Raw genomic sequence first — 24,850 nt, forward strand, 5'->3', positions numbered from 1 at the left:
GACTTCGCCTGTTATTGGAGTACTACTCTGTTGGCGATAAAATAAAAAAAATAAATAAACAATATATCTGCGCTCCACTAACGCTACATGGTCGACACGGCTGCGCGAGTACACAACTCTAAACCTCCACGGTACAGCTGGGCCCGACGCGTGCCGTGAGCGCCGCCCCCATCTCGCCGATCCGGCGGGCCTCGGCCGCCCGCCTCAGAGTCTGTGACTCGGGCCGGCCGGACTGGCGGCGGCAGCCGAGACGCGGCACTCCGCCCCGGCACTCGCGGCACTTTACCCAGACGCTCGCGGCACTCTGCCCATGCGCTCGCGGCACTCTGCCCCGGCGGGCCGGTCTGCCCCGGTCGAGGACACCTGACCCGCTGCCGGGTCAGGCCGGGGCGACTCCAGCCGTGATCAGGGGTCCGTCTGGGCCGACTCCAGCCGTGACCTGGGATCAGGCCGGGCCGACCCCAGCCGTGAGCTGGGGTCAGTCCGGGCCGACCCCAGCCGTAACCTGGGGTCAGTCCGGGCCGCGGCCGCCGACGGTAGCCTGCAGCTCCAGGTACCTGATCTGGGCGCGCCGCTTCTGGCAACAGCGCCGTTCCTCGTGGATGGCGCGCACCAGCTGGGCGTTCTTAGCCTGCGAACAGGACACGACTGAACGCGACTGCACGGCGCCGCGGCTGGCACACAGTGTTAATAATCAGCACCTATACCACATGCTAAGCTAACCTAGTCAGAGCAAATCAACAAACTTTTAGTTTCTTGAAAGAGCCTTAAGCCCGCCAGACCTTAGCCATCTGTGATAATAAATAAAAAAACAGATCAGCTAGTAGCGTTCGTGCCAGGATGGAGAAGATCTGCAAACCTGGAAAAAGCTAAGGAATTTCCGGAATTTCCAGAAGTTTTTCACATGCGGACGCTGCCGGTTTCGTTCGAAAACCTTTTTATTTTTGTGAGATCTATTCAAAGACACGCGACGACCTGGGGCACCCGCTGCCGGTCGCGTTCTAAAACCGCGACGACCTGGGGCGCCCGCTACCGGTCGCGTTCTAAAACCGCGACGACCTGGGGCGCCCGCTGCCGGTCGCGTTCTAAAACCGCGACGACCTGGGGCGCCCGCTGCCGGTCGCGTTCTAAAACCGTGACGACCTGGGGCGCCCGCTGCCGGTCGCGTCCCAACACCGCAACGACGACGTGAGGCACCCGCTAGCGCTGGCATCCTGAAACCGTAGCGACCTGAGGTATCCGCTAGCGCTGGCATCCTGAAACCGTGGCGACCTGAGGTATCCGCTAGCGCTGGCATCCTGAAAGCGTGGCGACCTGAGGTATCCGCTAGCGCTGGCATCCTGAAACCGTAGCGACCTGAGGTATCCGCTAGCGCTGGCATCCTGAAACCGTAGCGACCTGAGGTATCCGCTAGCGCTGGCATCCTGAAACCGTAGCGACCTGAGGTATCCGCTAGCGCTGGCATCCTGAAACCGTAGCGACCTGAGGTATCCGCTAGCGCTGGCATCCTGAAACCGTAGCGACCTGAGGTATCCGCTAGCGCTGGCATCCTGAAACTGTAGCGACCTGAGGTATCCGCTAGCGCTGGCATCCTGAAACTGTAGCGACCTGAGGCATCCGCTAGCGCTGGCATCCTGAAACTGTAGCGACCTGAGGTATCCGCTAGCGCTGGCATCCTAAAACTGTAGCGACCTGAGGTATCCGCTAGCGCTGGCATCCTGAAACTGTAGCGACCTGAGGTATCCGCTAACGGTGGCATTCCGAAACTGTAGCGACCTGAGGCATCCGCTAGCGCTGGCATCCTGAAACTGTAGCGACCTGAGGTGTCTGCTACCGGTCGCGTCCTAAAAGCGTAACGCCGAGAACCACGGCGCACGCAAGCGCATTCACATCCGGAGCGAACACACGTGACGTTCGGTGACAAAAGGTACCCGTAAGCGGTTCCACAGATCCCAAGGCGCGGACCGACCTCCAACTGCTGGTTGTGCCGGGCGATCTCCAGCAGCTGCTTCACCAGGTCCTCCTCTGTGTCGCTGTCGTCGCTGTCCTCGCCAGATGGGTCGTCGCTGCTGTCCACAGAGTACGTTCTGAAACAGAACGCACGGTGCCGACGTGACTGCGAGCCAACAGGCGTTCCTGGCACACCCGGTCACTCCGTCCACCCAGCATTCGGTACCACAAACATGCCTTTACGAACTCCACACCATCGTCAACCCCAGTCAGCACTTCTGCTGCATATTTCCGACCGTCCTGCGATGTCTCCTGAGGGAGTTTGCCTACATCTGCCAACATTTCCGACCATCCTGCGATGTCTCCTGAGGGGGTTTGCCTACATCTGCCAACACTGAACGACATCAACCCGCATCTCGTCAAAGTCAACGTCAACGTCAACGTCAGCCTGCGCCTCCCGCCCACCTGTACTTGTAGAGGGTCTCCATCTCCTGGATGGTGTCGCGCAGCCGCCCGATCTCGCCGCGCTCTGCCGCCAGCCGGCTGCGCAGCTCCCGGCTCGTCGACTGCAGCTCGTCCTCCTCCAGCTTCAGCAGGATCGCCTCGCGCAGCAGCGCGGCCGTCTCGGCCCGCGTGGCGTCCGGCTCCGCGCCGGCCGGCGCCGCCGCGAAGACGTCGGGCGTGGGCCACTCTGTCGGAGCAGATAGCCGTCATTGGAGTCTCTCACGGCACGATGCGTGCGCCGCTGGAGGCCGCCTAGTGGCTGTCAACCGGAGATCACCATGTTGCAGCCCCATCGAAGGCTGTCATGTTGTAGTCTATCGGCCAACAATTCGGACATCAATACGACTTTCAGCGGACGGAGCGATGGCTTGAATTAATGGCTAAAATGTGCATCTGCAGCCATGCGTCTCGGTGGCTTGGCTTTGCACGAAAGATTTATACACTGTGCCGACCTACGCTAGCCATAACACAGATGCTCAAGCCCGGCCTTTCCCACGAACCGCGCACTTCTGCAGCCGCCGTCCGCTCACCGTCAGCCCTCTTCTTCTCCGCGGCCGCCGGCGTCTCGACCGGCTGCGCCAGGTCGGCCGCCACCCGCCGGTGCAGGTCACTGAAGCTTGCCTGGCCTTCGTCACCGGGCGGCGGCAGCGACGAGCGCGGCGCCTGCTCCTCAGCGAGCGACGCCGGCCGCGGCTCCGGCTCCGGCTCCGGCTCCAGCTCCGACTCCGACTCGGACCTCGGCTTGGTCACCGCCTCCGGCTCCGGCTCCGTCGCCAGCTCCGTTCTCGGCTCGGCCGCCGCCCCCGTGCCCCGCTCGGGCGCCGCCTTCTCGCCGATCTGGATGACGGTGACGTTATCCTCGTTGATGATGTGCACGGTGCGCTGCAGCCGGTGCGCGGCGGCGCCGTCGGCCGCCGTCGGCTCCAGCGGCGGCGCCGGCGGCGGCTCGTCGTCGCCGCGCCGGCCGGACGCCTCCGACTCGTGTCGCTTGGCCACGAACCGCTGCCGCCTCTGCCGGGGCGGGTGGACGAGCGCTGCTTACCGACATAGATCTGCCCGACGCCGGATATGAAGCAAGCGTGGAGACGAGTGTGCGAGAGCGACCGGGGACCTCGTTTATATGCGACACCTCTATGTCCACGCACAATATCTCCACCAGACATGAGATGTTGAACTGGGAGTCACCAGAGCACCATCAGCAAAGCAACCGGTATTTTGACGAAATTTTGGTCTGATGAAGGCTTTGAAAGTCTGATATGTAATCTATATCATAGCGTGTCGTATTCATCACCCTGTAAATCCGATCCAGCTGATGGGTAAGAAGCACGTTCAGCACAACAGCCGGGCTCGACAGTCATGGCATGTATTTACATGCACGCTACCAAACGTTCATACGCTAAGATATCCGGCAGACACGCAAAAATAAGAACATGGAGAGCGTACGTTGCCATTTTACGCCAACCAAGAAATTTCGACCGACTGCGACACGCTACACTTAGTGTTCAGTAAAAAAAAAAATACGTTGGACCTCCCACCCATTGTGAAATCCTAGGTACGCTCCTGTCAGTCAGCCAGTCAGTTTTGAAACACACTGTCTATCAGCAAAGTGGATAATTTTGGCGACGCAGCAGCCCGCAGTATGCGGTATGCGGCTTATAACATACTCCATGATCGCCAAAGCGCGCAATGAGACAGCGGACATGACCGAACAACCCATCGTCCCCATTTCGCGCACCATGGACCCAGACAAGCGTAATCTAGGTGACGATCGGTACGTATGCTTTGAATTTCGTACCTACGTCCGACGCGTCCACCAGGATACATCATGACCTTGATTGCATCCGTAATGATGAGTGCTGCATCGAGTGGAGGGCTTTCCTGGAGCTGCGTCAGCACACGTGCCGGGAACACGGCGTCCGTAAGCGTACCCTGAACTGTATCATTATCAGACATCGATCCCATCAGCATGCCGCACGCTTTGAACCATCTCCGTTGTACGCTCCTTCCTGCACCGCATCAGAAAGCCGTATACTAAAGCCAGGCCAGTACGCCCCGTAGCTTGAGCCGAGCAGGTATGCTGCGCAGCCCGGGCCACGTCAATATGCACGCATCGGGCTGCGTAGTGTACCTGTACCTTAAGCTCTGCCAGCATGCCGCGCACCTTAATCCGCGTCAGTTCGCCGCGTGCCTTCAGACACGCCATGCGGCGCTGGCGACTATTTGCGGCGCGCCCTGAGTCACGTCAGCTTGTCGCGTGCCTTCGGCTGCTTCTGAATGCAGTGTGCCTCGAGCTGCGCCTGTACCTATACCGTGTACCTTGAGCTGCGCCCGTACCTATACCGTGTACCTTGAGCTGCGCCCGTACCTATACCGTGTACCTTGAGCTGCGCCCGCACCTATACCATGTGCCTCGAGCTGCGCCCGTACCTATACCGTGTACCTTGAGCTGCGCCCGTACCTACACCGTGTGCCCCGAGCTGCGCCCGTACCTATACCGTGTGCCTCGAGCTGCGCCCGTACCAATACCGTGTACCTTGAGCTGCGCCCGTGCCTATACCGTGTACCTTGAGCTGCGCCCGTACCTATACCGTGTACCTTGAGCTGCGCCCGTACCTATACCGTGTACCTTGAGCTGCGCCCGCACCTATACCGTGTACCTTGAGCTGCGCCCGTACCTATACCGTGTACCTTGAGCTGCGCCCGCACCTATACCGTGTACCTTGAGCTGCGCCCGCACCTATACCGTGTACCTTGAGCTGCGCCCGTACCTATACCATGTACCTTGAGCTGCGCCCGTACCTATACCGTGTACCTTGAGCTGCGCCCGTACCTATACCGCGTACCTTGAGCTGCGCCCGCACCTATACCGTGTACCTTGAGCTGCGCCCGTACCTATACCGTGTACCTTGAGCTGCGCCCGCACCTATACCGTGTACCTTGAGCTGCGCCCGCACCTATACCGTGTACCTTGAGCTGCGCCCGTACCTATACCATGTACCTTGAGCTGCGCCCGTACCTATACCGTGTACCTTGAGCTGCGCCCGCACCTATACCATGTGCCTCGAGCTGCGCCCGCACCTATACCGTGTGCCTCGAGCTGCGCCCGCACCTATACCATGTGCCTCGAGCTGCGCCCGCACCTATACCGTGTACCTTGAGCTGCACCCGCACCTATACCGTGTGCCTCGAGCTGCGCCCGTACCTATACCGTGTGCCTCGAGCTGCGCCCGTACCTATACCGTGTACCTTAAGCTGCGCCCGTACCTATACCGTGTAACTTGACCTGCGCCCATACCTTAACCGTAAACCTTGAGCTGCGTGTGTATACGGTATACCTTGATACACGTAAACATTTCAGCCGCACCAGCTGGCGAACCTTCGAGTGCGTTAGCCGGCTAAATACGTTCTGAGGCAGTAGTAATTGACTTGGATTGAAGCAGAAGTAGGTGGCCGTTTGATTTTAAGTACGCGTCAACAGCACAGGTTATTTGCGCACGAATGGGACTGCGTCCGTAGGCCGCGCAACTCGGGTCGCCTTCGCAAGCGTTCCTTGTGTCGCTTCGGTGTGCATATCCTGCGTATCCCAAACTGCGTTAGCAGCCTGCCTACCTCGGGCTGCGCCAGTATGCCGCGTACCTTGAGTTACGCCAGTATGACGCGTACCTTGAGCTACGTCAGTATGCCCCGTACCTTGAGCTGCGTCAGTATCCCTGCACCTTGGGCTGCGTCAGTATGCCGCGTACCTTGAGCTGCGTCAGTATGCCTGCACCCTGAGCTGCGTCAGTACGTCACGTACCTTGAGCTGCGTAAATATGGCGCGCACCTTGAGTTACGCCAGTATGCCGCGTACCTTGAGCTGCGTCAGTATGCCACGTACCTTGAGCTGCGTCAGTACGCCGCGTACCTTGAGCTGCGTCAGTATACGCTGCGCCTCCCAGAGCTGCTCCTCGCGGCGCTGGCTGATGCTGCCGGCCTTGAGTTCGCGGTGCAGCTGGGCCAGCAGCGACTCCTGCTTCTCGATCTCCTCTCGGATGGCGTCGGCGGAGTCGGGTAGCTCGCCGTCAGCGATCGGTGGCACGTACCTGGTCGGCGGCGGGGCGCGGTCACCGGGGTCGGCAAGACCGGGGTCACGGCCCGGGACAGGACAGAGGTCACGACCCAGCAGGACTGGGCAGAGGTCACCACCCGGCAGGGCAGATCAGAGGCAAGGTCCTCCCAGCGACCTTTGCGTCTTATCAACCGTCAAACACCACGCAGCACAGGATAGTTACCTGTGCACTCGCTCCATTGCATTGACAAGCGTGCCACTAGGGCATAGCTTGAATAGCTTTACATTTACGCTTAATATAGTTGTTGCCAGCGACCACATCACCAAGGAATCCTTTTACAGCGTGCTGGAATGTCACACAATTTATCGACGATAGACTTGGTGATATAGGCAGGCAGCTGAGGGCCGTGACGGAGTATGTCAGCAAAGCCACTGCCTCATTATAACGGGAACATCCACCTCACCTTTTTTATCGACACACCGCTGAACAGGATCTTCCCGTACAGGAAGAACGCGTTTAACACCCTGTGCGATATCTGCATAGTCGGGGAGAGCACCAAGGAGACGTTCTGTACGTTCATCTTGTTGATTTTTTCCTGAAACAAACGATAACGTCATCAACATTGGTAAGAGGAGCCACCGATTACCAGCGGACGACAGCTGGGTACCGCCATGCCACAGCGCCAGCGACCTGCCGATCACACCACGCCCGCCGACAGGCCCCCCGGGCGAGCCACGCGCCGGCCACTGTCACAAGCTTCAACCCCCAGCGGTGGAGCAGGCCGACAGTCCATGTCAGGCCGAGCGCTCTGCAGGTCCCACACGTGAGCACGCAGAAAATGATCGCAGAAGCGTCGAAGAGCCAAAACGAACAAAGCTACAAGTGAATTGAGGAAGAGATCCCATTTGAAATACATTGGTAAAACGCTAAGACAAGAGACGCAGGTTCGACCGGTCGAGGCGGGTTAGTCGGCACCAGTTCGGAAGAGTTGCCGACAAGCAAGTCAGGCCCATGCACGCTTCAGGCTGGGTGTCGTCAGCACCTGTTGTCTCGGTCAAGGGCTCCTCGTCAGGCGTTCGATATCTAACGTTCCAGGTCTGGCGGTCAGATTGGGTGTTTCAGGTCAGGAAATCCGGACTTGTCTTCCAGGTCCGGGTCAGGCCATCTGGACACGTGCTCCACATCTGGAGTTTCAAGTCAGCTCTTCAGTGTCACGTACTCCAGGCAAGCCGGTGGCTGTCCCAGGTCACATGGCACATCGATAGCATTCCACATCAACTTTCCAGGCCAACTGCCCCCCCCCCCCCCCCAAAGTGTTCCAAGTCGGATGTTGTTCCACACTCTATGTTTCATGCAGCACGGAACAAGGAACACACGTGCCATGCGCCGGCTCCGCGTCACAGCTCACCCGCTTGATGATATGCTCCATGTGTTTGAACATGTACTGGACGAGCAGCCGGTTGGGAGCTGGCAGCCGGTCCAGCAGGACGCTCAGCTGTTTGACTCGGCGCTCCGGGTCCTTCTGGCCGGCGGCGGTTGTCGAACAGCGGCAGCAGCTCCGCGGTCAGCACCGGCTCCGGCAGCTCCCTGTCAGGTCAGGCGTCAGGTCACACGTCAGGTCAGACATCAGGTCGGGTCGTCACGTAACGTCATAGCGGCTTTACGGCGCACTCAGCTGCTGATGTTTATGGCGACAAGTTGACTCGCACCCTGTCGGGAAGGGCGGGTACCGCGAGTCATCAAACCCCGTACCACCTGTTTCTGAGACGTGCGTTTAATCACAACACTACCGGTTCACTCAGACCCTCTCAGGTCAGGTCAGGTCAGGTCAGCTCAAGTGAGTGGCATGAGGTCCGCAGCAGCAGCAGCACAGATGTAAAGCAAGGATCTTTTCTAACGCCAAACACAGAGGCCGGGTATCAGCAGCAAACCTACACGTTACCAAGGCGTTGGCCAGGCCTCCACAACACTACAATTCACCCAAGTGGTGCCTCCACAGGCCAAACGCAACACTAATCGGGCGCGTCCTCCGATCCTCAGCACCTTCAGCGCTACAGCTGATGCACCGTCACCAGCGGCAGCGAACATGTGAGCGGGCGTACCTGAGGAAGAGCTTGAGCAGGCTGGCCACCGTGTGTGGCTCGTGGTCGTACAGGCAGACGGCGTCGCGGCAGTTGTAGCCGCGCTTCAGCTGCTGTACCTTGGACTTGACCCCGGACAGACGGTAGATGCCCTCGCAGTTCAGGCCTGGCGGGCACGTCCCACCACGACCGTAACACCGCACACCGGTGGGAGGGCACGTCCCACCACGACCGGAACACCGCACACCGGTGGGCGGCCACTCCCCACCACGACCGTAACACCGCACACCGATGGTAGGGCACGTCCCACCACGACCGTAACATCGCACATCGGTGGGAGGGCACGTCCCACCACGACCGTAACACCGCACACCGGTGGGAGGGCACGTCCTACCACGACCGTAACACAGCACATCGGTGGGGGGGGGGGGGGGGGCACGTCCCACCACGATCGTAATACCGTACACCGGTGGGAGGGCACGTCCCACCACGACCGTAACATCGCACATCGGTGGGAGGGCACGTCCCACCACGACCGCAACACCGCACATCGGTGGGAGGGCGCGTCCCCACCACGACAGGAACACCGCACACAGGTGGCAGCACGGCCGTCCGAACACGCACTGCCATGCAGCAATGTCGCTTAAATAAGGCAGCCGATGCGCGCTTAAATAGGCGTGGATCGGCGCGAAAACGTGGTTTGAAGGCGCCACTGTGGCTCAAGAAGGTTGAGAATCTGGAAATCTGACAAGAGACCGTGCTTTAATAAAATTAACGGCCTGTTGTGACAATTACTCAAACATTTACAACTGGACGAGACGTTATGCAGTCCCAGCTGGCCTCCACTTTGCTCTCCAAGGACATAACGTGTGTGCTCACGCCACCACTCCATTGTCCTGTCACTCGGGGCCTCTCCGCACCCACGGGAGCTGGTGAGTATCACTGGGCCCGGCTGGCCGTTACCGTTCTGTTCGATGAAGTCGATACACTCTCGGACGATGGCCGGCAGCTGTACGCCATCGTGACACTTGCTGCGCTCCACCGCCAGCGCCAGCGGTACACCGAACACCGGCTCCTCCTCCACGGCCACCACTGGGGACGGGCCACCGGGGCACGTCACACCGAGACCAGACGGACTTCCCTCTCAGCCAGCGCCGGGGAAAGGTGACACCAGATCCCACGGGGCGGGGGGGGGGGGGGGGAGGGGGGCGGCCGCAGGTGCACAAACATAGCGATAAGTGCAACCGTTAAATGCAAAGTGACGTCTCAACTGTCGGAAGTGTTTAACATTAAGGTCGATTGGGTTTTTGGTTCGATGTATTTCTAGGACCAGCGCCCACGCCAAGCACTGCTTGAGTGACCCCGTGACTCTGCCACCCAATCACGAAATTTCGAGTAAACGGCAAAATTTGCGGGCGAAAGTTTACCGTGCTACAATGATCGGTACAGTTAGTCCTCCCATCTGACGTCACCTGACGTTTGGCATGTACGCTACTTCTGCCCGCAGACCATCCCGGGAGGAGCAAATAGCGAGTGCCTAAAGCGACTCAAATCCATCCCGTCACGGCTGGGTGAATCGGAAGGCAAGCCTTCTACCCAACTGAGCTCCTGAACTGAGCTAACCAGGCGGACATGAGTCGTAGCATTAGATACTTTTTCGGGACATTTTGTCATACAAGCCTGCCTTAAACGGAAAGGCACTGGGTATGAGGGCCGATGGATAAGATCTATGTCGGCTTGGGTGTGATCTCACTTACCAGGATCTGACTTTTTTCTTTCTTTTCCCTTGCTCTGATCTTTCTTCTTCTTTTTCCGTTCTTCATGTGAGTCTTTTGAAGAATCCTTAAGTTCTTTCGTGTCTTTCAACTTCTCCTTAGAGTCTTTATACTTTTCTTTGGTCTTCTCATCCTTTCCTTTTTCCTTTCCCTTCTCTTTGGTTTTCTCCTTTTCTCTGTTCTTTTCCTCTTTTTGCTTTTCCTTCTCTTTCAGCTTCTCTTCCTTCGTTTTATCTTTCGCCTTTTCCTCTCTTGCTTTTTCTTTTGTTTTATCCTCCTTTTGTTTTTCTTTAGAATCTTTCAGTTTGTGCTCCTTTTCTTTCGCTTCCTTTACTTTTTGTTCCTTCTCCCTGTGCTGCTCTTTCTTTTCTTTTTCACGCTTCTCTTTCTTCGAGAACTTAAAAGGGTTTCCCAACTTTCCTCTCAGAGGGCTCCTGAAACACAATTACGTGTCGCATTCCTCGGAATAAACGGTTCGACGCTTCCCCCCCCCCCCCCCCCCCCCCCCCCCCCCCCCCCCCCCCCCCCCCCCCCCCCAATGCTGCAGGATAAGGCTACTTCTTTTTGGGGAGCTGACATGCATCAACGAGGGGCAGCCATGGCAACAGCTCGACTCATGAGAAAATACGCTACTGCCTGCAGACGAGCCAGTGCGTCTCCAATGCACAACAATCGAGCATGTCCACAGGATAAGTTCCTCGAAATATTTCATTGATGAAATCCTCAATCGGGCATGCCCGCAGCGTAAGATCCTCGAGATCGTTTAGCGATCGAATCCTCGAGACCTTACTGGTGTTCACGACAAGTGAAGGTTGCACACATGTATGTTCTACAAATTTGTCACAGCAAATTTTAGCACTTCATTTACGCTAGCAAACTACAATAACAGATGGTACACTTCGAAATAATACCTCACATCATAACATCACAAGCCACTTCAGTTACCAGCACCACACAAACAGTAACAGGCATTTAAACATTGTTCACCACGGCCATGCCGCCCTCACACATGTTTTACACTGAGCTAATGCTTCAAAACCAGAGAGCTACCCCAACCATTCTGCCAATAAAACAATATAAACCAATGAACATCACTCTGCTTTTCGCCCTACACTTTTTGTGGGCTGTTGTCCAAAACAGTAAATCAGAGCCTTTATTAAGTGAGAAAATCACTTCAGCCCTACTGTTGTCAAAATGATGTCAACTGATCTGCATAGTCTTACTTTCCATCCTCTTCTTCATCTCCCGAGCTGTCACCCAGAGCGGCATAGCCAATATCCTTTTCCTTCTTGTCTTTGCGCTTGCTAATCAGCTGCTTACTCCCATGGCTCTCCGAATCACTATCTGTAACATTCAAGGTCCATGAGACCCATGCCATGCCATCAATACACATTTTGTCGGTTAGCTGTCCGCTTTTTCACGTAACAGCAAAACACATTCGTGTTTTTCATTCTCGGCGTAACAGCATTCGGCTAAATGTCATTCGCCAATTGGTTCAGGAATCCGGGTACACTACTCCAGATCACACTAGATCGCCGTCAAATGCCATGTGATGTGAACCACAGATAACAAACTAAACTTATTTCTCTCACCAATTCACAATAACTAAGGCACAGCAACTGGAACATTTTCAAACCGACGTGTTTCAGCACAATGTGCACCAGAGGAGCAGGCTAATTATGTCCAGTCAGGTGGCCTGAACTTGACTAGGCATAACCGTGTTACCACATTGTCCACAACATGGCCATTGCTACCCTCAGCATGATTGTGAACTGCAAAAACAAGCTCTTTATTCTGCTTCAAGCTATAAATTTCAACAATCAATATGACAGATGCAAGACAAGCCTGAATTCATTCTCAAAGATTTGTGTGGCATTAACACTGTGCGCAACATGTTGTCACCATTCATGAAGTCATTGTCAATGCACCAATTCTGAAGTGAAGTTGACCTGGGCTATTGAGTGCAGTATGGATGTGTCTGATCTGACTATTAGCTCCTGATATATCACCAGCTTATTTCAAACTTCCTCCCCCCCAAAAAACACAACACTGATCGCAGGTGACAAAGTACCACAAGCAGTGGAAGCTCGGGTCATCTGAATGCCAGTGGTTGTGGGTTCCACAGAATCTTAGACTGTTTGAAACAAGCCTGCAGAAGTTAAAAGCAAAGCACAGATGAAATGATCTCTGACAAAATTACTGTGCAGTGCATTCTGAGATGGAATGCTTGGGGCTGATAAGACACCTTGTGTCGTGTAAAACAAGAAGACAATGCCAGATATCTGAGTTGCTGTTTGCCATCATGTATCTGATGGCATGAACTAAGCTGATCAAACCAGATCATTTCAGCTACCGATAATGATAGGTTTGATCAATACATCAGCAGGCTCATGTTCCATGAGATTTTGACTGGCATGATTGAACAGGTGTGTCCCAACTGTTACAGCAGGGCAGCCAAACATCACATATTTGTTACCACATCAGAATAAAAACATCACATATTTGGAAGACAGGTAGCCTAGAGATTCCACCTGGGTCTTTGCTCAGTGTTGGAAACACTGAGGCCAATGTGCTTGTGGAGATACCAAGTCAGCATTGGGGGAGCATTAGGGGTGGAGCATGGGGGAGGTACAGCCCTCCAAACAGATTCAATTCCTTCTTGTGGAAACATGTGGCCTGAGCTCAGTGCTCCCTTCCTTAGTTTCTTATGTTTCATGCTTGAAATTATGAAAATTACCAATAGATGGCAGGTTAGCTTTACAATGTTAAGCACTCTTGCACCATGTTAAATGGATGCTAATGCTTTTCTAAACTTTATTTATGCACTGTGGACTGCAAAAACTGAATGAGTGGACTTATTATTTACATCAACAAGTGCTTTACCTGCTAATATATACCTATTAAGCTGTTTTATACCAACAGCTTTTGTTTTTAGCGTAGCATTTCATGGATTCACTCTACGGCATCACATTCCTACACAAACCTTCTATGGGAGAAAAAATCCCTGATAGAAACAGTGATGAACACCAACTTGCACCATTTCCACACCAAACAGCACTTACCAGGTTCTCTTTCATGTCCATAAAGACCAGGGAAATCTTTGACACTTTCTGGGCTTCCAAAATCCATTGCAACTTGCAATTCTCTGTGTGCTAAATGAAGAGGCATCAGTAGGTCAGTACAAATGAAGAGGTGTCAGTATGGTCAGTGCAGAAAAGTAAGATACAATGATGGGGGTAGCACCACTGACAGGATGGAGTATTCCACTGAAAATCTAAGATTTAAAACTTATCCCATGGCACTGCACAAAATCTTGGACCTGAAACAAACTGCATCCATCCCACCCTCCTCCATCCTCAACTGCACTCTCATAGAACCAGTCAAGCACATAGATAAATAAGCAAGAAGTACATTCCTACACCAGATACCTACAGGATATTATCCACTCTCCAAGCCCCCTGCTTACATACATACAACTTACGCTAAGTAAAATAGGGTATTCTTCAAGTACTTCACCTTTTTTAGAAGAAGACAAATCTCCACCGCGGGCGTTTTACGCGCAGTGCGGCACGGGCTCAACCAGCTCGCGTTAGCAGGATTGCCCAATTTTGAAATCATACAATCCAAACGACATCTTTAGCACCAAAAATAAAGAGCAGGCAATTAACATTATACACTACGTCGTTTCGACCACTGCTACTCAAAATGCTCGCATGATTGCCTATCATCTTCAAGAAATAACCATCTGATAATACAATAATTTCGGCCACAAACAGGTCATATAATTTTTAATACGCAGACAGCCGACGATTTATAGCATGTACTAAAAGGGCAACATAAGCACCAAATTACGTACATTCGAGCAATTAAGAAAAGTATCCCAGTTCTTCACATTCGTGTCTCGAATTGATATTTCCAAACAGACAGCACAGAGAAAAACCCAACAATGTCGGCGGAACTGAAGCATTTCCAGCAGTCTTAAAAAACGGACCAAGCCACGGGAACCAAACACCGAAGCCAAGCCAACGTTTTCGGTGCGGTACATTGACGTCTATTAGCGCAGTGCATCTCATACACGAGTCCGGATAATGTGATTCACACTTATTAGGACCAAACACATCGTGACGACATTGTCGCTTAAACTACAACACTTGGATTCAATTAATATGACTACTTCGTTTGCCGTGACATGCTGCCATCATGTCGTGCAGAGGGACTGTCGTAGTACCCTCTTAAAGTAGTGCACCTCTTGTACAATTCCAACGAGCAAGGCTTGAAATCTCTCTGACATCCAGAGACATACTCTGCCGAGATCATATGCCAACAGCCACCCTAAGGAAACGGATCAAGCCTCGGGAAACGAAGACTGAAGCAAGGCCATCGTTTTCGGTACGGTACATATACGTCTGTTAGCGTAGTGCACCTCACACACGAGTCCGGATAATGCGATTCACACCCTTAGAACTGAACACGTCGTGCTGACAATGTCGATGGAACTGCAAGACTTCGGTCCTATGAATAAGACTCATGCATTGCCGTGAGATGCCGCCATCATGTCGTGCAGAGGGACTGTCGTAGCACCCTCTTAAAGTAGTGCACCTCTTGCACAATTCCAACGAGCAAGGCTTGAAATCGCTCTGACATCCAGAGACATACTCTGCCGAGATATTATGCCAACAGCCACCCTAAGGAAACGGATCAAGCCCCGGGAAAGAAGACTGAAGCAAGGCCCAGCGTTTCGGTACGGTACATATACGTCTATTAGCGCAGTGCACCTTACAGACGAGTTCGGATCATGCGATTCACACTTACTAGGACCAAACACATCTTGCTGACGATGTCGGTGGATATGCCAGACCACGGTCCGATGAATAAGACTCATGCATTGCCGTCAGATGTTGCCATCATTGGCGGACGGACTGCAGTAGCACCCTCTTCAAGTAGTACACCTCTGGTATAATTCCAATTGGTGGGACCTAAAAACCGCTCTGGCATCCAAAGACATTCTCTACCGAGATAATATGCCAATAAAAATCCTAAGGATTCGGACCAAGCCTTGGAACCGAAGACTGAAGCTAGGCCAGCGTTTTCGGTACGGCACATATGCGTCTATTAGCGCAGTGCACCTCATGCACGAGTCCGGATCAGGCGATTCACACTTATGGAAATTAAACACATCGTGCTGACAATGACGGTGGAACTGCGAGACTTCGGTCCGATGAATAAGACTGATGCATTGCCGTGAGATGCTGCCATCATGTGCGGACAGGCTGTAGTAGCACCCTCTTAAAGTAGTACACCTCTTGTATAATTCCGATTGGCGAGACCTAAAAACCACTCTGAAAGGCAAAGACACACCCCGCCGAGATAACATCCCGACACGAACCCTGAGGAACAAAGCCAAGCCCCGGGAACCGAGGACCGAAACAAAGGCAACGGTTTAGGTACGGTACATATACGTTTAGTCGTGCGGTGCACCTGAAACAAGAGCCCTTACAACGCGATTCACACTAAGTAGAATAAACACATTGTGCCGACAATGTCGGCTGAGCTGCAATGGTTTGATTCAATGAATAAGACTCATGCACTGTCGTGGGATGTCACCATCATGTGCGGACAGACTGTAGTAGCACCTTCTTAAAGTAGTGCGCCTCTTGCATAATTCGTTGGCGAGACCTAAGAACGGCTTCGTCATCCAAAGACACACTGTGCCGAAATAACGTGTCAACAGCAATTCTAAGAGAACGGACCAAGCCCCGGAAACCGAAGGCCGAAGCGAGGCCAACGTTTTCGGTACGGTACATATATATTTATAAGCGCAGCGTACCTTATACCATCGTCAGCAAGATGTGTTTAGTCCTAATAAGTGTGAATCGCATGATCCGGGCTCGTGTGTGAGGTGCACTACGCTAACAGACGTATATGCACCGTACCGAAAACGCTGGCCCTGCTTCAGTCTTCGTTTCCCGGGGCTTGGTCCGTTTGCTTAGCGTGGCTGTTGGCATATTATCTCGCAGAGTACGTCTTGGATGTCAGAGTGGTTTCTAGGTCTCGCCAATTGGAATTATACAAGAGGTGTACTACTTGAAGAGGGTGCTACTGCAGTCCGTCCGCCAATGATGGCAACGTCTGACGGCAATGCATGAGTCTTATTCATCGGACCGAAGTCTTGCATATCCACCGACATCATCAGCAAGATGTGTTTGGTCCTAATAAGTGTGAATCGCATGATCCGGACTCGTGTATGAGGTGCACTACGCTAACAGACGTATATGTACCGTACCGAAAACGCTGGGCCTTGCTTCAGTCTTCGTTTCCCGGGGCTTGGTCCGTTTTCTTAGGGTGGCTGTTGGCATATCATCTCGGCAGAGTATGTCTCTGGATGTCAGAGCGATTTCGGGCCTTGCTCACTGGAATTGTACAAGAGGTGCACTACTTTAAGAGGGTGCTACGACAGTCCCTCTGCACGACATGATGGCGGCATCTCACGGCAATGCATGAGTCTTATTCATCGGACCGACGTCTTGCATTTCCATCGACATTGTCAGCAAGTGTTTAGTTCTAATAAGTGTGAATCGCATTGTCCGGACTCGTGTGTGAGGTGCACTACGCCAACAGACGTATATGTACCATACCAAAAAACGCTGGCCTTGCTTCAGCCTTCGTTTCCCTGGGCTTGGTCCGTTTTCCTTAGGGTGGCTGTTGGCATATTATCTCGGTAGAGTACGTCTTTGGATGTCAGAGCGGTTTCTAGGTCTCGCCAATTGGAATTATACGAGAGGGTGTACTACTTGAAGAGTGTGCTACTGCGGTCCGTCCGCCAATGACGGCAAAATCTGACGATAATGCATGAGTCTTATTCATCGGACCAAAGTCTTTCATATCCACCGACATCGTCAGCAAGATGTGTTTAGTCCTAATAAGTGTGAATCGCATGATCCGGACTCGCGTGAAGTGCACTACGCTAACAGACGTATATGTACCGTGCCGAAAACGCTGGCCTTGCTTCAGTCTTCGTTTCCCGGGGCTTGGTCCGTTTGCTTAGCGTGGCTGTTGGCATATTATCTCGGCAGAGAACGTCTTTGGATGTCAGAGTGGTTTTTAGGTCTCGCCAATTGGAATTATACAAGAGGTGTACTACTTGAAGAGGGTGCTACTGCAGTCCGTCCGCCAATGATGGCAACATCTGACGGCAATGCATGAGTCTTATTCATCGGACCGTGGTCTGCCATATCCACCGACATCGTCAGCAAGATGTGTTTGGTCCTAATAAGTGTGAATCGCATGATCCAGACTCGTGTATAAGGTGCACTACGCTAATAGACGTATATGTACCGTACCAAAAACGCTGGCCTTGCTTCAGTCCTCATTTCCCGGGGCGTGATCCGTTTCCGTAGGGTGGCTGTTGGCATAATATCTCGGCAGAGTATGTCTCTTGATGTCAGAGCGATTTCAAGCCTTGCTCGTTGGAATTGTGCAAGAGGTGCACTACTTTAAGAGGGTGCTACGACAGTCCCTCTGCACGACATGATTGCAGCATCTCACGGCAATGCATGAGTCTTATTCATCGGACCGAAGTCTTGCAGTTCCATCGACATTGTCAGCACGACGTGTTCAGTTCTAAAGGTGTGAATTGCATTATCCGGACTCGTGTGTGAGGTGCACTACGCTAACAGACGTATATGTACCGTACCGAAAGCGCTGGCCTTGCTTCAGTCTTCGTTTCCCGAGGCTTGATCCGTTTCCTTAGGGTGGCTGTTGGCATATGATCTCGGCAGAGTATGTCTCTAGATGTCAGAGCGATTTCAAGCCTTGCTCGTTGGAATTGTACAGGAGGTGCACTACTTTAAGAGGGTACTACGACAGTCCCTCTGCACATGATTGCAGCATGTCACGGCAACGGAGTAGTCATATTAATTGAACCCAAGTGTTGTAGTTTAAGCGACAATGTCGTCACGATGTGTTTGGTCCTAATAAGTGTGAATCACATTATCCGGACTCGTGTATGAGATGCACTGCGCTAATAGACGTCCAATGTACCGCACCGAAAACGTTGGCTTGGCTTCGGTGTTTGGTTCCCGTGGCTTGGTCCGTTTTTTAAGAATGCCGGAAATGCTTCATTTCCGCCGACATTGTTGGGTTTTTCTCTGTGCTGTCTGTTTGGAAACATCAACTCGAGACACGAATGTGAAGAACTGGGATAATTTTCTTGATTGCTCGAAGGTACGTAATTTGGTGCTTATGTTGCCCTTTTAGTACATGCTATAAATCGTCGGCTGTCTGCGTGTTAAAAATCATATGACCTGTTTGTGGCCGAAATTATTATATTATCAGATGGTTATTTCTTGAAGATGATAGGCAATCATGCGAGCATTGTGAGTAGCAGTGGTCGAAACGACGTAGTGAATGGTGTTAATTGCCTGCTCATTACTTTTGGTGCTAAAGATGTCGTTTGGATTGTATGATTTCAAAGTCGGGCAATCCTGCTAACGCGAGCTGGTTGAGCCCGTGCCGCACTGCGCGTAAAACGCTCGCGGTGGAGATTTGTCTTCTTCTAAAAAAGGGTGAAGTACTTGAAGAAAACCGAATAGTGCTATCAGTGACATCATTTTTACTTTTGCTTTCAAAAATTAGGTTTCAGAGAATGTTTGCTTGCAACTGCACTAGCAAATCACAATTCTCTCACACATTAGCTCTCAAAGCACTCAAATTAGTGAATACTGTATGCTTAACTCTGAGCACAGTTTGGAAACATAAGTGCGTTGCACTTGTTGCCGCGATTTCACTGTTACACTGTACATGTTCAGATTAACGCTAATTTTTGCCGTCTTACACACGGGTAGGCATATTACAGTTCGCATGACCACAGAACCTATCTTGTTTTATGAGGAATCACAAAACTGTGACCGAATCGCCAAATCAGGAAGGCCATGCATTAGAGAGGCCAAGATTCTGATGAAGCTTTAAAATCACCTGGGCTTTATGACAATCTGTAATCAAAGAACCATCATCCCAACACCGTTTGGCCCGGGGTCTCGTTCTGCCGCCAGCACACTCCGCTGGAAATACTACGACGCTTAACTACAGTCATAAATCTGGATTCACTAAACTACATACAATCGAACTAAAAAGGTTAAACTACTGTGCTAAATCACCTGGTCAGGTTTACTCGGCTTGGGCCTCATTGCATTGAGTACAGACACAAATTAAGGGTAAGCGCCTGACTTTTTATGAATGAGCTTCTCCGAATTTCATGCAAAATAGATATAGAATAATGTCAATGCAGAAGATTGATGAATCGATGAGAGAATGGTGAGCGATCAGCATGACCTTAGACCTTTCTGCGAAAAAAGCTGTTAAATAAATTGCTACATGCAAAAAAGGATCGTTTTTCCTGCTTATTTTCCTCTTTTCCATATCGTGCTTATGAAATAACGTTTTGTCTTTAGTGAAAAAAGTTTTATTTAAGATTACAAATAATAAAGTGGATGAAGTCGAATAATGCGCGTTTGCGACGGTGTCCAAGTTCGGTGCAATGTGAAGATTTAATATAGAAACCAGTGTGTTCATGGCCTGGGTTGTTCAGCGGCATGTAACCGGCGTTAGTTGTCGAAAAAAAACTGCCGCTGTTGGAGGGCTGTCCACTTAATTTGCAATTGAGCTTTAGAGAGGCAAGAGTGTAGTCAGGCAAGAGACAAGAACTTCCTCAAAAGCGCGGAAGGAAAAATGGTAAGTTTGCATGTGTTACTTGGATTTGTTTGGAAGGCATTCCTGTTATCGACTGATCCATCAGAAATGACTCCCGAATTGTTTTGTTCTGCTAGCTGCTTGAAATCGCTGGGATGTCCACCTAGTGAAGATATGGTGGTGATTAGCTGCAAAATATTATATAACAGCAGTGACCTGCAAAGGTGGGGGTTTGTTGTTGGACTAGGGGAATTATCCACTGGCAGGGTGCCAGCTGCCCCATACCACTTGTTCAGAATATCAGTGCCTGTTGCTTACACCAAGTTAAAATGTGAAAGTTTAGATGTGAAAGCAATATTAAGTGTTTGTGTTGTAGTGACATTGCAGTAGCTATTTCATTCTGTGCACTCCACAAATCCTGGCATTTAGAGTTGTGTGCATGATGGCAACTGCTGTCTGCCCAAAGATAGCCAGTGTTTCAGGGAATTATGTTGTTAAGATAATTGCAAGTCATTCTGCAACAAATTATCCTGCCTGCACAACATCAGTGCACTTGAACCTCTAGCTTGCATAGGTCAAACTCAGATCATACCCAAGTGCACTAGACCTTCAATTGTTTTTGCCTTAAAACATGTCCTTGGATAATTTTTAGCTGCATTTACATTAACAACATCATAAGGCTACAACACTTGTGTATGATGCTCTGAAATTGGTGGTGACAATGCCCCCAAGTGCCCAAAACTTAATGCTTAGATTACACTTGTGCTTTACTTGCTAGAGTTGGAGGCCCTTCGTAAATCATGATCATACTCTTTTGGATAATGAGGCCTCTCTATGCATCAGGAGGTCCTTTTTCTGGAACAGAAGCTCTATTTAAAAAGGTGAGGTCCTTTGAAAGATGATCAGAGTCCTATTGGGATTTCTTTATTGGTTACATTTATTCACTTGGATATCAGGTGTGATAGGCCCCATGTTGTGGAGGAGCCCTTCATAGAAATCCTCTCTCCATCTCAAGATCACAGGTGCCACCCCTGATTGATGTTTGCCTGCTGGTGAAGGCATGAAGTATTTTTTCGTGGTTTATAAGGTCAAGCCTATTTTTGGCCTAATGTATGCAGACTAGGGAAAGGGATGGCTGCCTCCAATTTGGGGAAAATGTAGAACTTTACTATTGACTTTAGAAAAATGGAACTGACCTGGTTAATATATCTGTCATAAAGCTTTTGTGGATTCTTGGATGGCAGTGGCTCCAGGTTCAGGTTAAGAACAGTTGCTGGGTTCAGCCTTTTGGGTGTCCCCTGAGACCACTAGCAAAGCAGGCCTGATCCAGCCCATCAGGCATTCTGGTGCCTGTGTCATGGGGGCTTTACAATGCACTTAACTACTGAGGCTATATGGCATTGCCTGCCTCTCACCCCGACAGGAAGGTCGGGCACAGCATGGAATGAAAACCCGGCACCTCTGGTTTCCCAGACACATAGTGGTCAACACAGATGTGCTAACCACTACATGACCGGCACCCCAGACTTTTGGTCTGCCTTTTTCTGGGCTTAAATATGGAGAACAAGATGGGACAATTTGTGCCAGAAAAAATCATAGCCGTATTTGCACTGGCATAGCCTTGGCCAGGTCAAACAATAGGCCCATCCATCATACCATACACAGCACTGCTGAACTTCATATCCACTGTCTTTTACCCAAAATATGGCATTTAAGAAATCATAAGCCAAGGGTTGCACCCCCAACTTTGCTTAAGCTCCTGTCTCCTGCTGTCAACATTGATTGGTAGAGAGGTGTGGTTGTAGGGCCCCTGACTGCCTTGACTGTAGCAAATTGTACACCCATGTACATGACATCCTGTGGCCAGTTTTGAACAAAATTTGAAATTCACTTCTGCTATTATTTCAATAAAGGCATATTGCCCAAATATCAACTCAACTATATATCCATTCTCCTGGTTTCCTCTGTGGAATAAGGCATAGGAATAAAGATAATGAAAACACATGGTTGCACAGGCATTACACCTATGTGTGCAACTGTTAATGCCCTATTTTATTACAGCTGTTCTACTCCTTCTTCAAGTCACTGGTGGGGAAGGATGTGGTGGTGGAGCTGAAAAAATGACCTGAGGTGAGCAAGAGGATTACATCACTGGCAGCCATGTGGGCACTTCTGCTGCAGTCTTGTCCATGGTTTTTGCCACATGTGCACTGAAGTGTTGCTATTGCAAAGTGTGCACCTTGTTTAACAGGTCTTCATATTTGTACACATGAACCACAGCACTGGATGTGGGGACAATGCTGATATCATCCTTCACACAGAGTGGAAAATTCGCCTGCTTGTGTGGAGTATGGGTATGATGCTGGGCTACAACTTTTTAATGAGTATTAAATGCTATTGTGGCATTTTAAGCAGAAGTTAACATCCTTTCCCAATGCTGCATAGTCATTCTCTCTCCTATCGCACCAGCTTAGGGGTGAGACATTGGCGTGGTGTCATTGGTGGTAACATGCTCACCCTTTGTTTCTCTCTTTGCCAGCATATGTGGGACACTGCATTCTGTGGACCAGTACCTCAATATCAAACTCACAGACATCAGCGTCATCGACCAGGACAAGTACCCGCATATGGTGAGGATTGTGTCTCTAAATTGGCATTTAATGCAAACAAGCTGTTAAACCTCGGGTTAAATACTGTTGATGTACCCTCACAAAATTGTATTGTTTTGGCTCCGACTTTGCAAAACCAGGTTTTCCCCGATGGCTTCAGATGTGGCTTTGGCTTTGAGGCATTGTCTACGGCTGATCCCAGATTCGTCTTCGGTTTCTGCTTTGACATTTTGAACTGCTGCCTGTCTCTTGGGCTTCAGTCTTGAACAAGTTTTTCATTACGGCTTTGGCTTCAACTCCATGCAATCTAGAACGCTAAATCCGTCCTCGACCCCACGCGATTTAGCACTGCGGGATTCGGCGTTGTCATGGCTATTTTTACTGCGGCTCCGGCTTCGCTCCACAAAAATCACTTGTCTCGGTCACTCCGCAAAGCCCTTGCATTGCCTGATCCAACGCTTTAAAAGACGCAAAAACGCGTGGTTCTGTAAAGCAACGTTGTACACTAGGATCGGCGTAGGCCTCGGCCTCGGGATTTTGGACTGATGGGTTTGGCCGTCGCCTCGCATTCTCCAAGTTTGAAGGTGCTGGTTTCGGCTTCGGTTTTCCGTGTTTAAATACGAAGCCATGACCTTCAGGTTCGGCTCCGCCGATGCGAACTTCGAGGCCGCCGCCTTCGGCCCCGACTGTAGCTTTGTCGTTGTCGTGGCGTCGGATTCAGCTTTGACGCCGAAAACATGACCTCGCCGCCATGCCCGCTTCAAACTCACGATCAATGCGTGTTGCGCCTCGACGGAGTTCGGCGAGCATGGCACCGCTAAATCGGTACGAAGGCCCTTCACTAAATGCCCATTTTGCGTCAGACACCTCGCCACAAATGGTAAATTCTAGTACACTCTTCCCTTCATCAGTGTGGAGCTGGCCCAGGCGGCCACCAGTGCGAGTATTAATGTTGACATGATGACATGATGGCTTGTCATTGGTTGGCCTGAGGTGGCAAGCCGGTCATTGCTCGAGAACTGAGTCCTGATTCCAAACCATTCGCTGGGTTTTGTTTCGTGGTTAGATACCTCTCAGTGTGGGGCAGATGATACGAACCGTGACCCGCACGGCCTATGTATAAAAATAGCCCCCCCCCCCCGGCCAGTCGTTGCGTGTAAGAAATATTATATATATATATATATATATATATATATATATATATATATCATATTACTTTATGTTTATATGTGTAGAAAATAGCCCCGCCGCCGAGCGTGACTCCAGCATCCTTACTGGCAGCTGTCAGTGAAGAACTGCTTTATCCGCGGCTCAGTGGTGCGGTACGTGCAGCTGCCTGCTGACGAGATCGACACGCAGCTGCTGCAGGACGCCACCCGGAAGGAGGCGCAGCAGGGCAAGACGTAGCCGCCCGCCCGTGTCTCGCGTCCCGCGTCACCCACGCCAACATGCCCCCATTCAGTCGAAAGCGATCATTTGCTTGTTTCACGCTCGGTGTCACGTCAATACACGCGCAGACGTTTGTGTAGCCGCTGTCTGTCTGCATATCGGGAGCCAGCGGGCGCTCTGGTCGGCACTCACGCTCTGGATGGGACTGGTCGGAGGGTGACAAAGGTCACCCTCGGTGCTCCGCTGCCTGCGAGGGGAGTGATTCAGACCCCGTGCCCTTGCCGGCCGGCGCGCTCAGGCCGGGACCCGCGGCAATCTCACACTCCACCCACGCCGTGAGAGCCCATGATATAGCCCAAACGGTAAGGGTTGCGTCGCGAGGAGTTGGAGTCCAGTAAGAGCTCGTTCGGGCCGCAGAATCACCCGGTGGCGTGTGCTTGCCATTGCACGGGAACGCCAAGCTGGCTGGGCCACACGGCAGTTTCGTATGTTTTGCGGAAAGGCGCCGGCGATTTCGACAATTCATTCACTCATCAAAACTCACGATTAAACGGGGATATCGCAAACCCAATGCATTTCTACCATACACCACGCATCAGTAGCACCATTTAGACCTGGATCACAGCCTTCCCCTCCCCGTCATTTCCGGAACAACCAGCTGCAAGACTCAGCGGGCGGACTCTTATTAGAATGTAGTGCAGGCTGTCAACGAAACTGCGTGCCTTTGTGGACTCGCATCACCTCAGTGATTCCACAGCAGCTCGGCCCTCCCACGAAGTATCGGCGCGAGCGCATGTCGAGACCAG

General features: G+C 51.6%; 3 protein-coding genes across 3 annotated transcripts; 1 reads left to right on the forward strand and 2 right to left on the reverse strand.

Annotated features, from left to right (window-relative positions):
- Nucleotides 1-227: 227 nt before the first annotated feature.
- LOC119100215 (ralA-binding protein 1) lies at nt 228-6,742 on the reverse strand. Its single transcript, XM_037223325.1, has 6 exons — nt 6,726-6,742; nt 6,359-6,536; nt 2,985-3,465; nt 2,416-2,641; nt 1,970-2,087; nt 228-631 (listed from the first exon to the last, which is right to left on the reverse strand). The coding sequence occupies exons 1-6, from the start codon at nt 6,740-6,742 to the stop codon at nt 512-514; spliced, it is 1,140 nt and encodes a 379-aa protein (XP_037079220.1). The 3' UTR covers nt 228-511.
- A 1,293-nt stretch (nt 6,743-8,035) lies between these two features.
- LOC119100216 (ralA-binding protein 1) lies at nt 8,036-19,398 on the reverse strand (the record flags this gene model as incomplete). The annotated part of the gene is made up of 7 exons (XM_037223326.1): nt 19,333-19,398; nt 13,422-13,511; nt 11,583-11,703; nt 10,342-10,793; nt 9,548-9,676; nt 8,606-8,750; nt 8,036-8,090 (listed from the first exon to the last, which is right to left on the reverse strand). Coding segments are annotated over exons 2-7 (969 nt in total), but the record flags the coding sequence as incomplete, so codon positions are not given.
- Nucleotides 19,399-21,440: 2,042 nt separating this feature from the next.
- LOC119100217 (U6 snRNA-associated Sm-like protein LSm2) lies at nt 21,441-24,183 on the forward strand. Its single transcript, XM_037223327.1, is given in 5 exon segments — nt 21,441-21,473; nt 22,108-22,161; nt 22,163-22,176; nt 22,586-22,676; nt 23,937-24,183. Coding segments are annotated over 5 exon segments (318 nt in total). The 3' UTR covers nt 24,063-24,183.
- Nucleotides 24,184-24,850: the final 667 nt, after the last annotated feature.

This window comes from Pollicipes pollicipes, unplaced genomic scaffold, assembly GCF_011947565.3.
Source record: "Pollicipes pollicipes isolate AB1234 unplaced genomic scaffold, Ppol_2.1 Scaffold_4881;HRSCAF=5763_pilon_pilon_pilon, whole genome shotgun sequence".
NCBI lineage: Eukaryota > Metazoa > Arthropoda > Thecostraca > Pollicipedomorpha > Pollicipedidae > Pollicipes > Pollicipes pollicipes.

Excerpts from the sequence above, each read along its gene's own strand:
- LOC119100215 (XM_037223325.1), bottom strand. Across the intron at positions 2,088-2,415 it reads GAGACCCTCTACAAGTACAG|AACGTACTCTGTGGACAGCA; the intron begins GTGGGCGGGAGG and ends GTTCTGTTTCAG. Across the intron at positions 632-1,969 it reads GGCACAACCAGCAGTTGGAG|GCTAAGAACGCCCAGCTGGT; the intron begins GTCGGTCCGCGC and ends TCCTGTTCGCAG.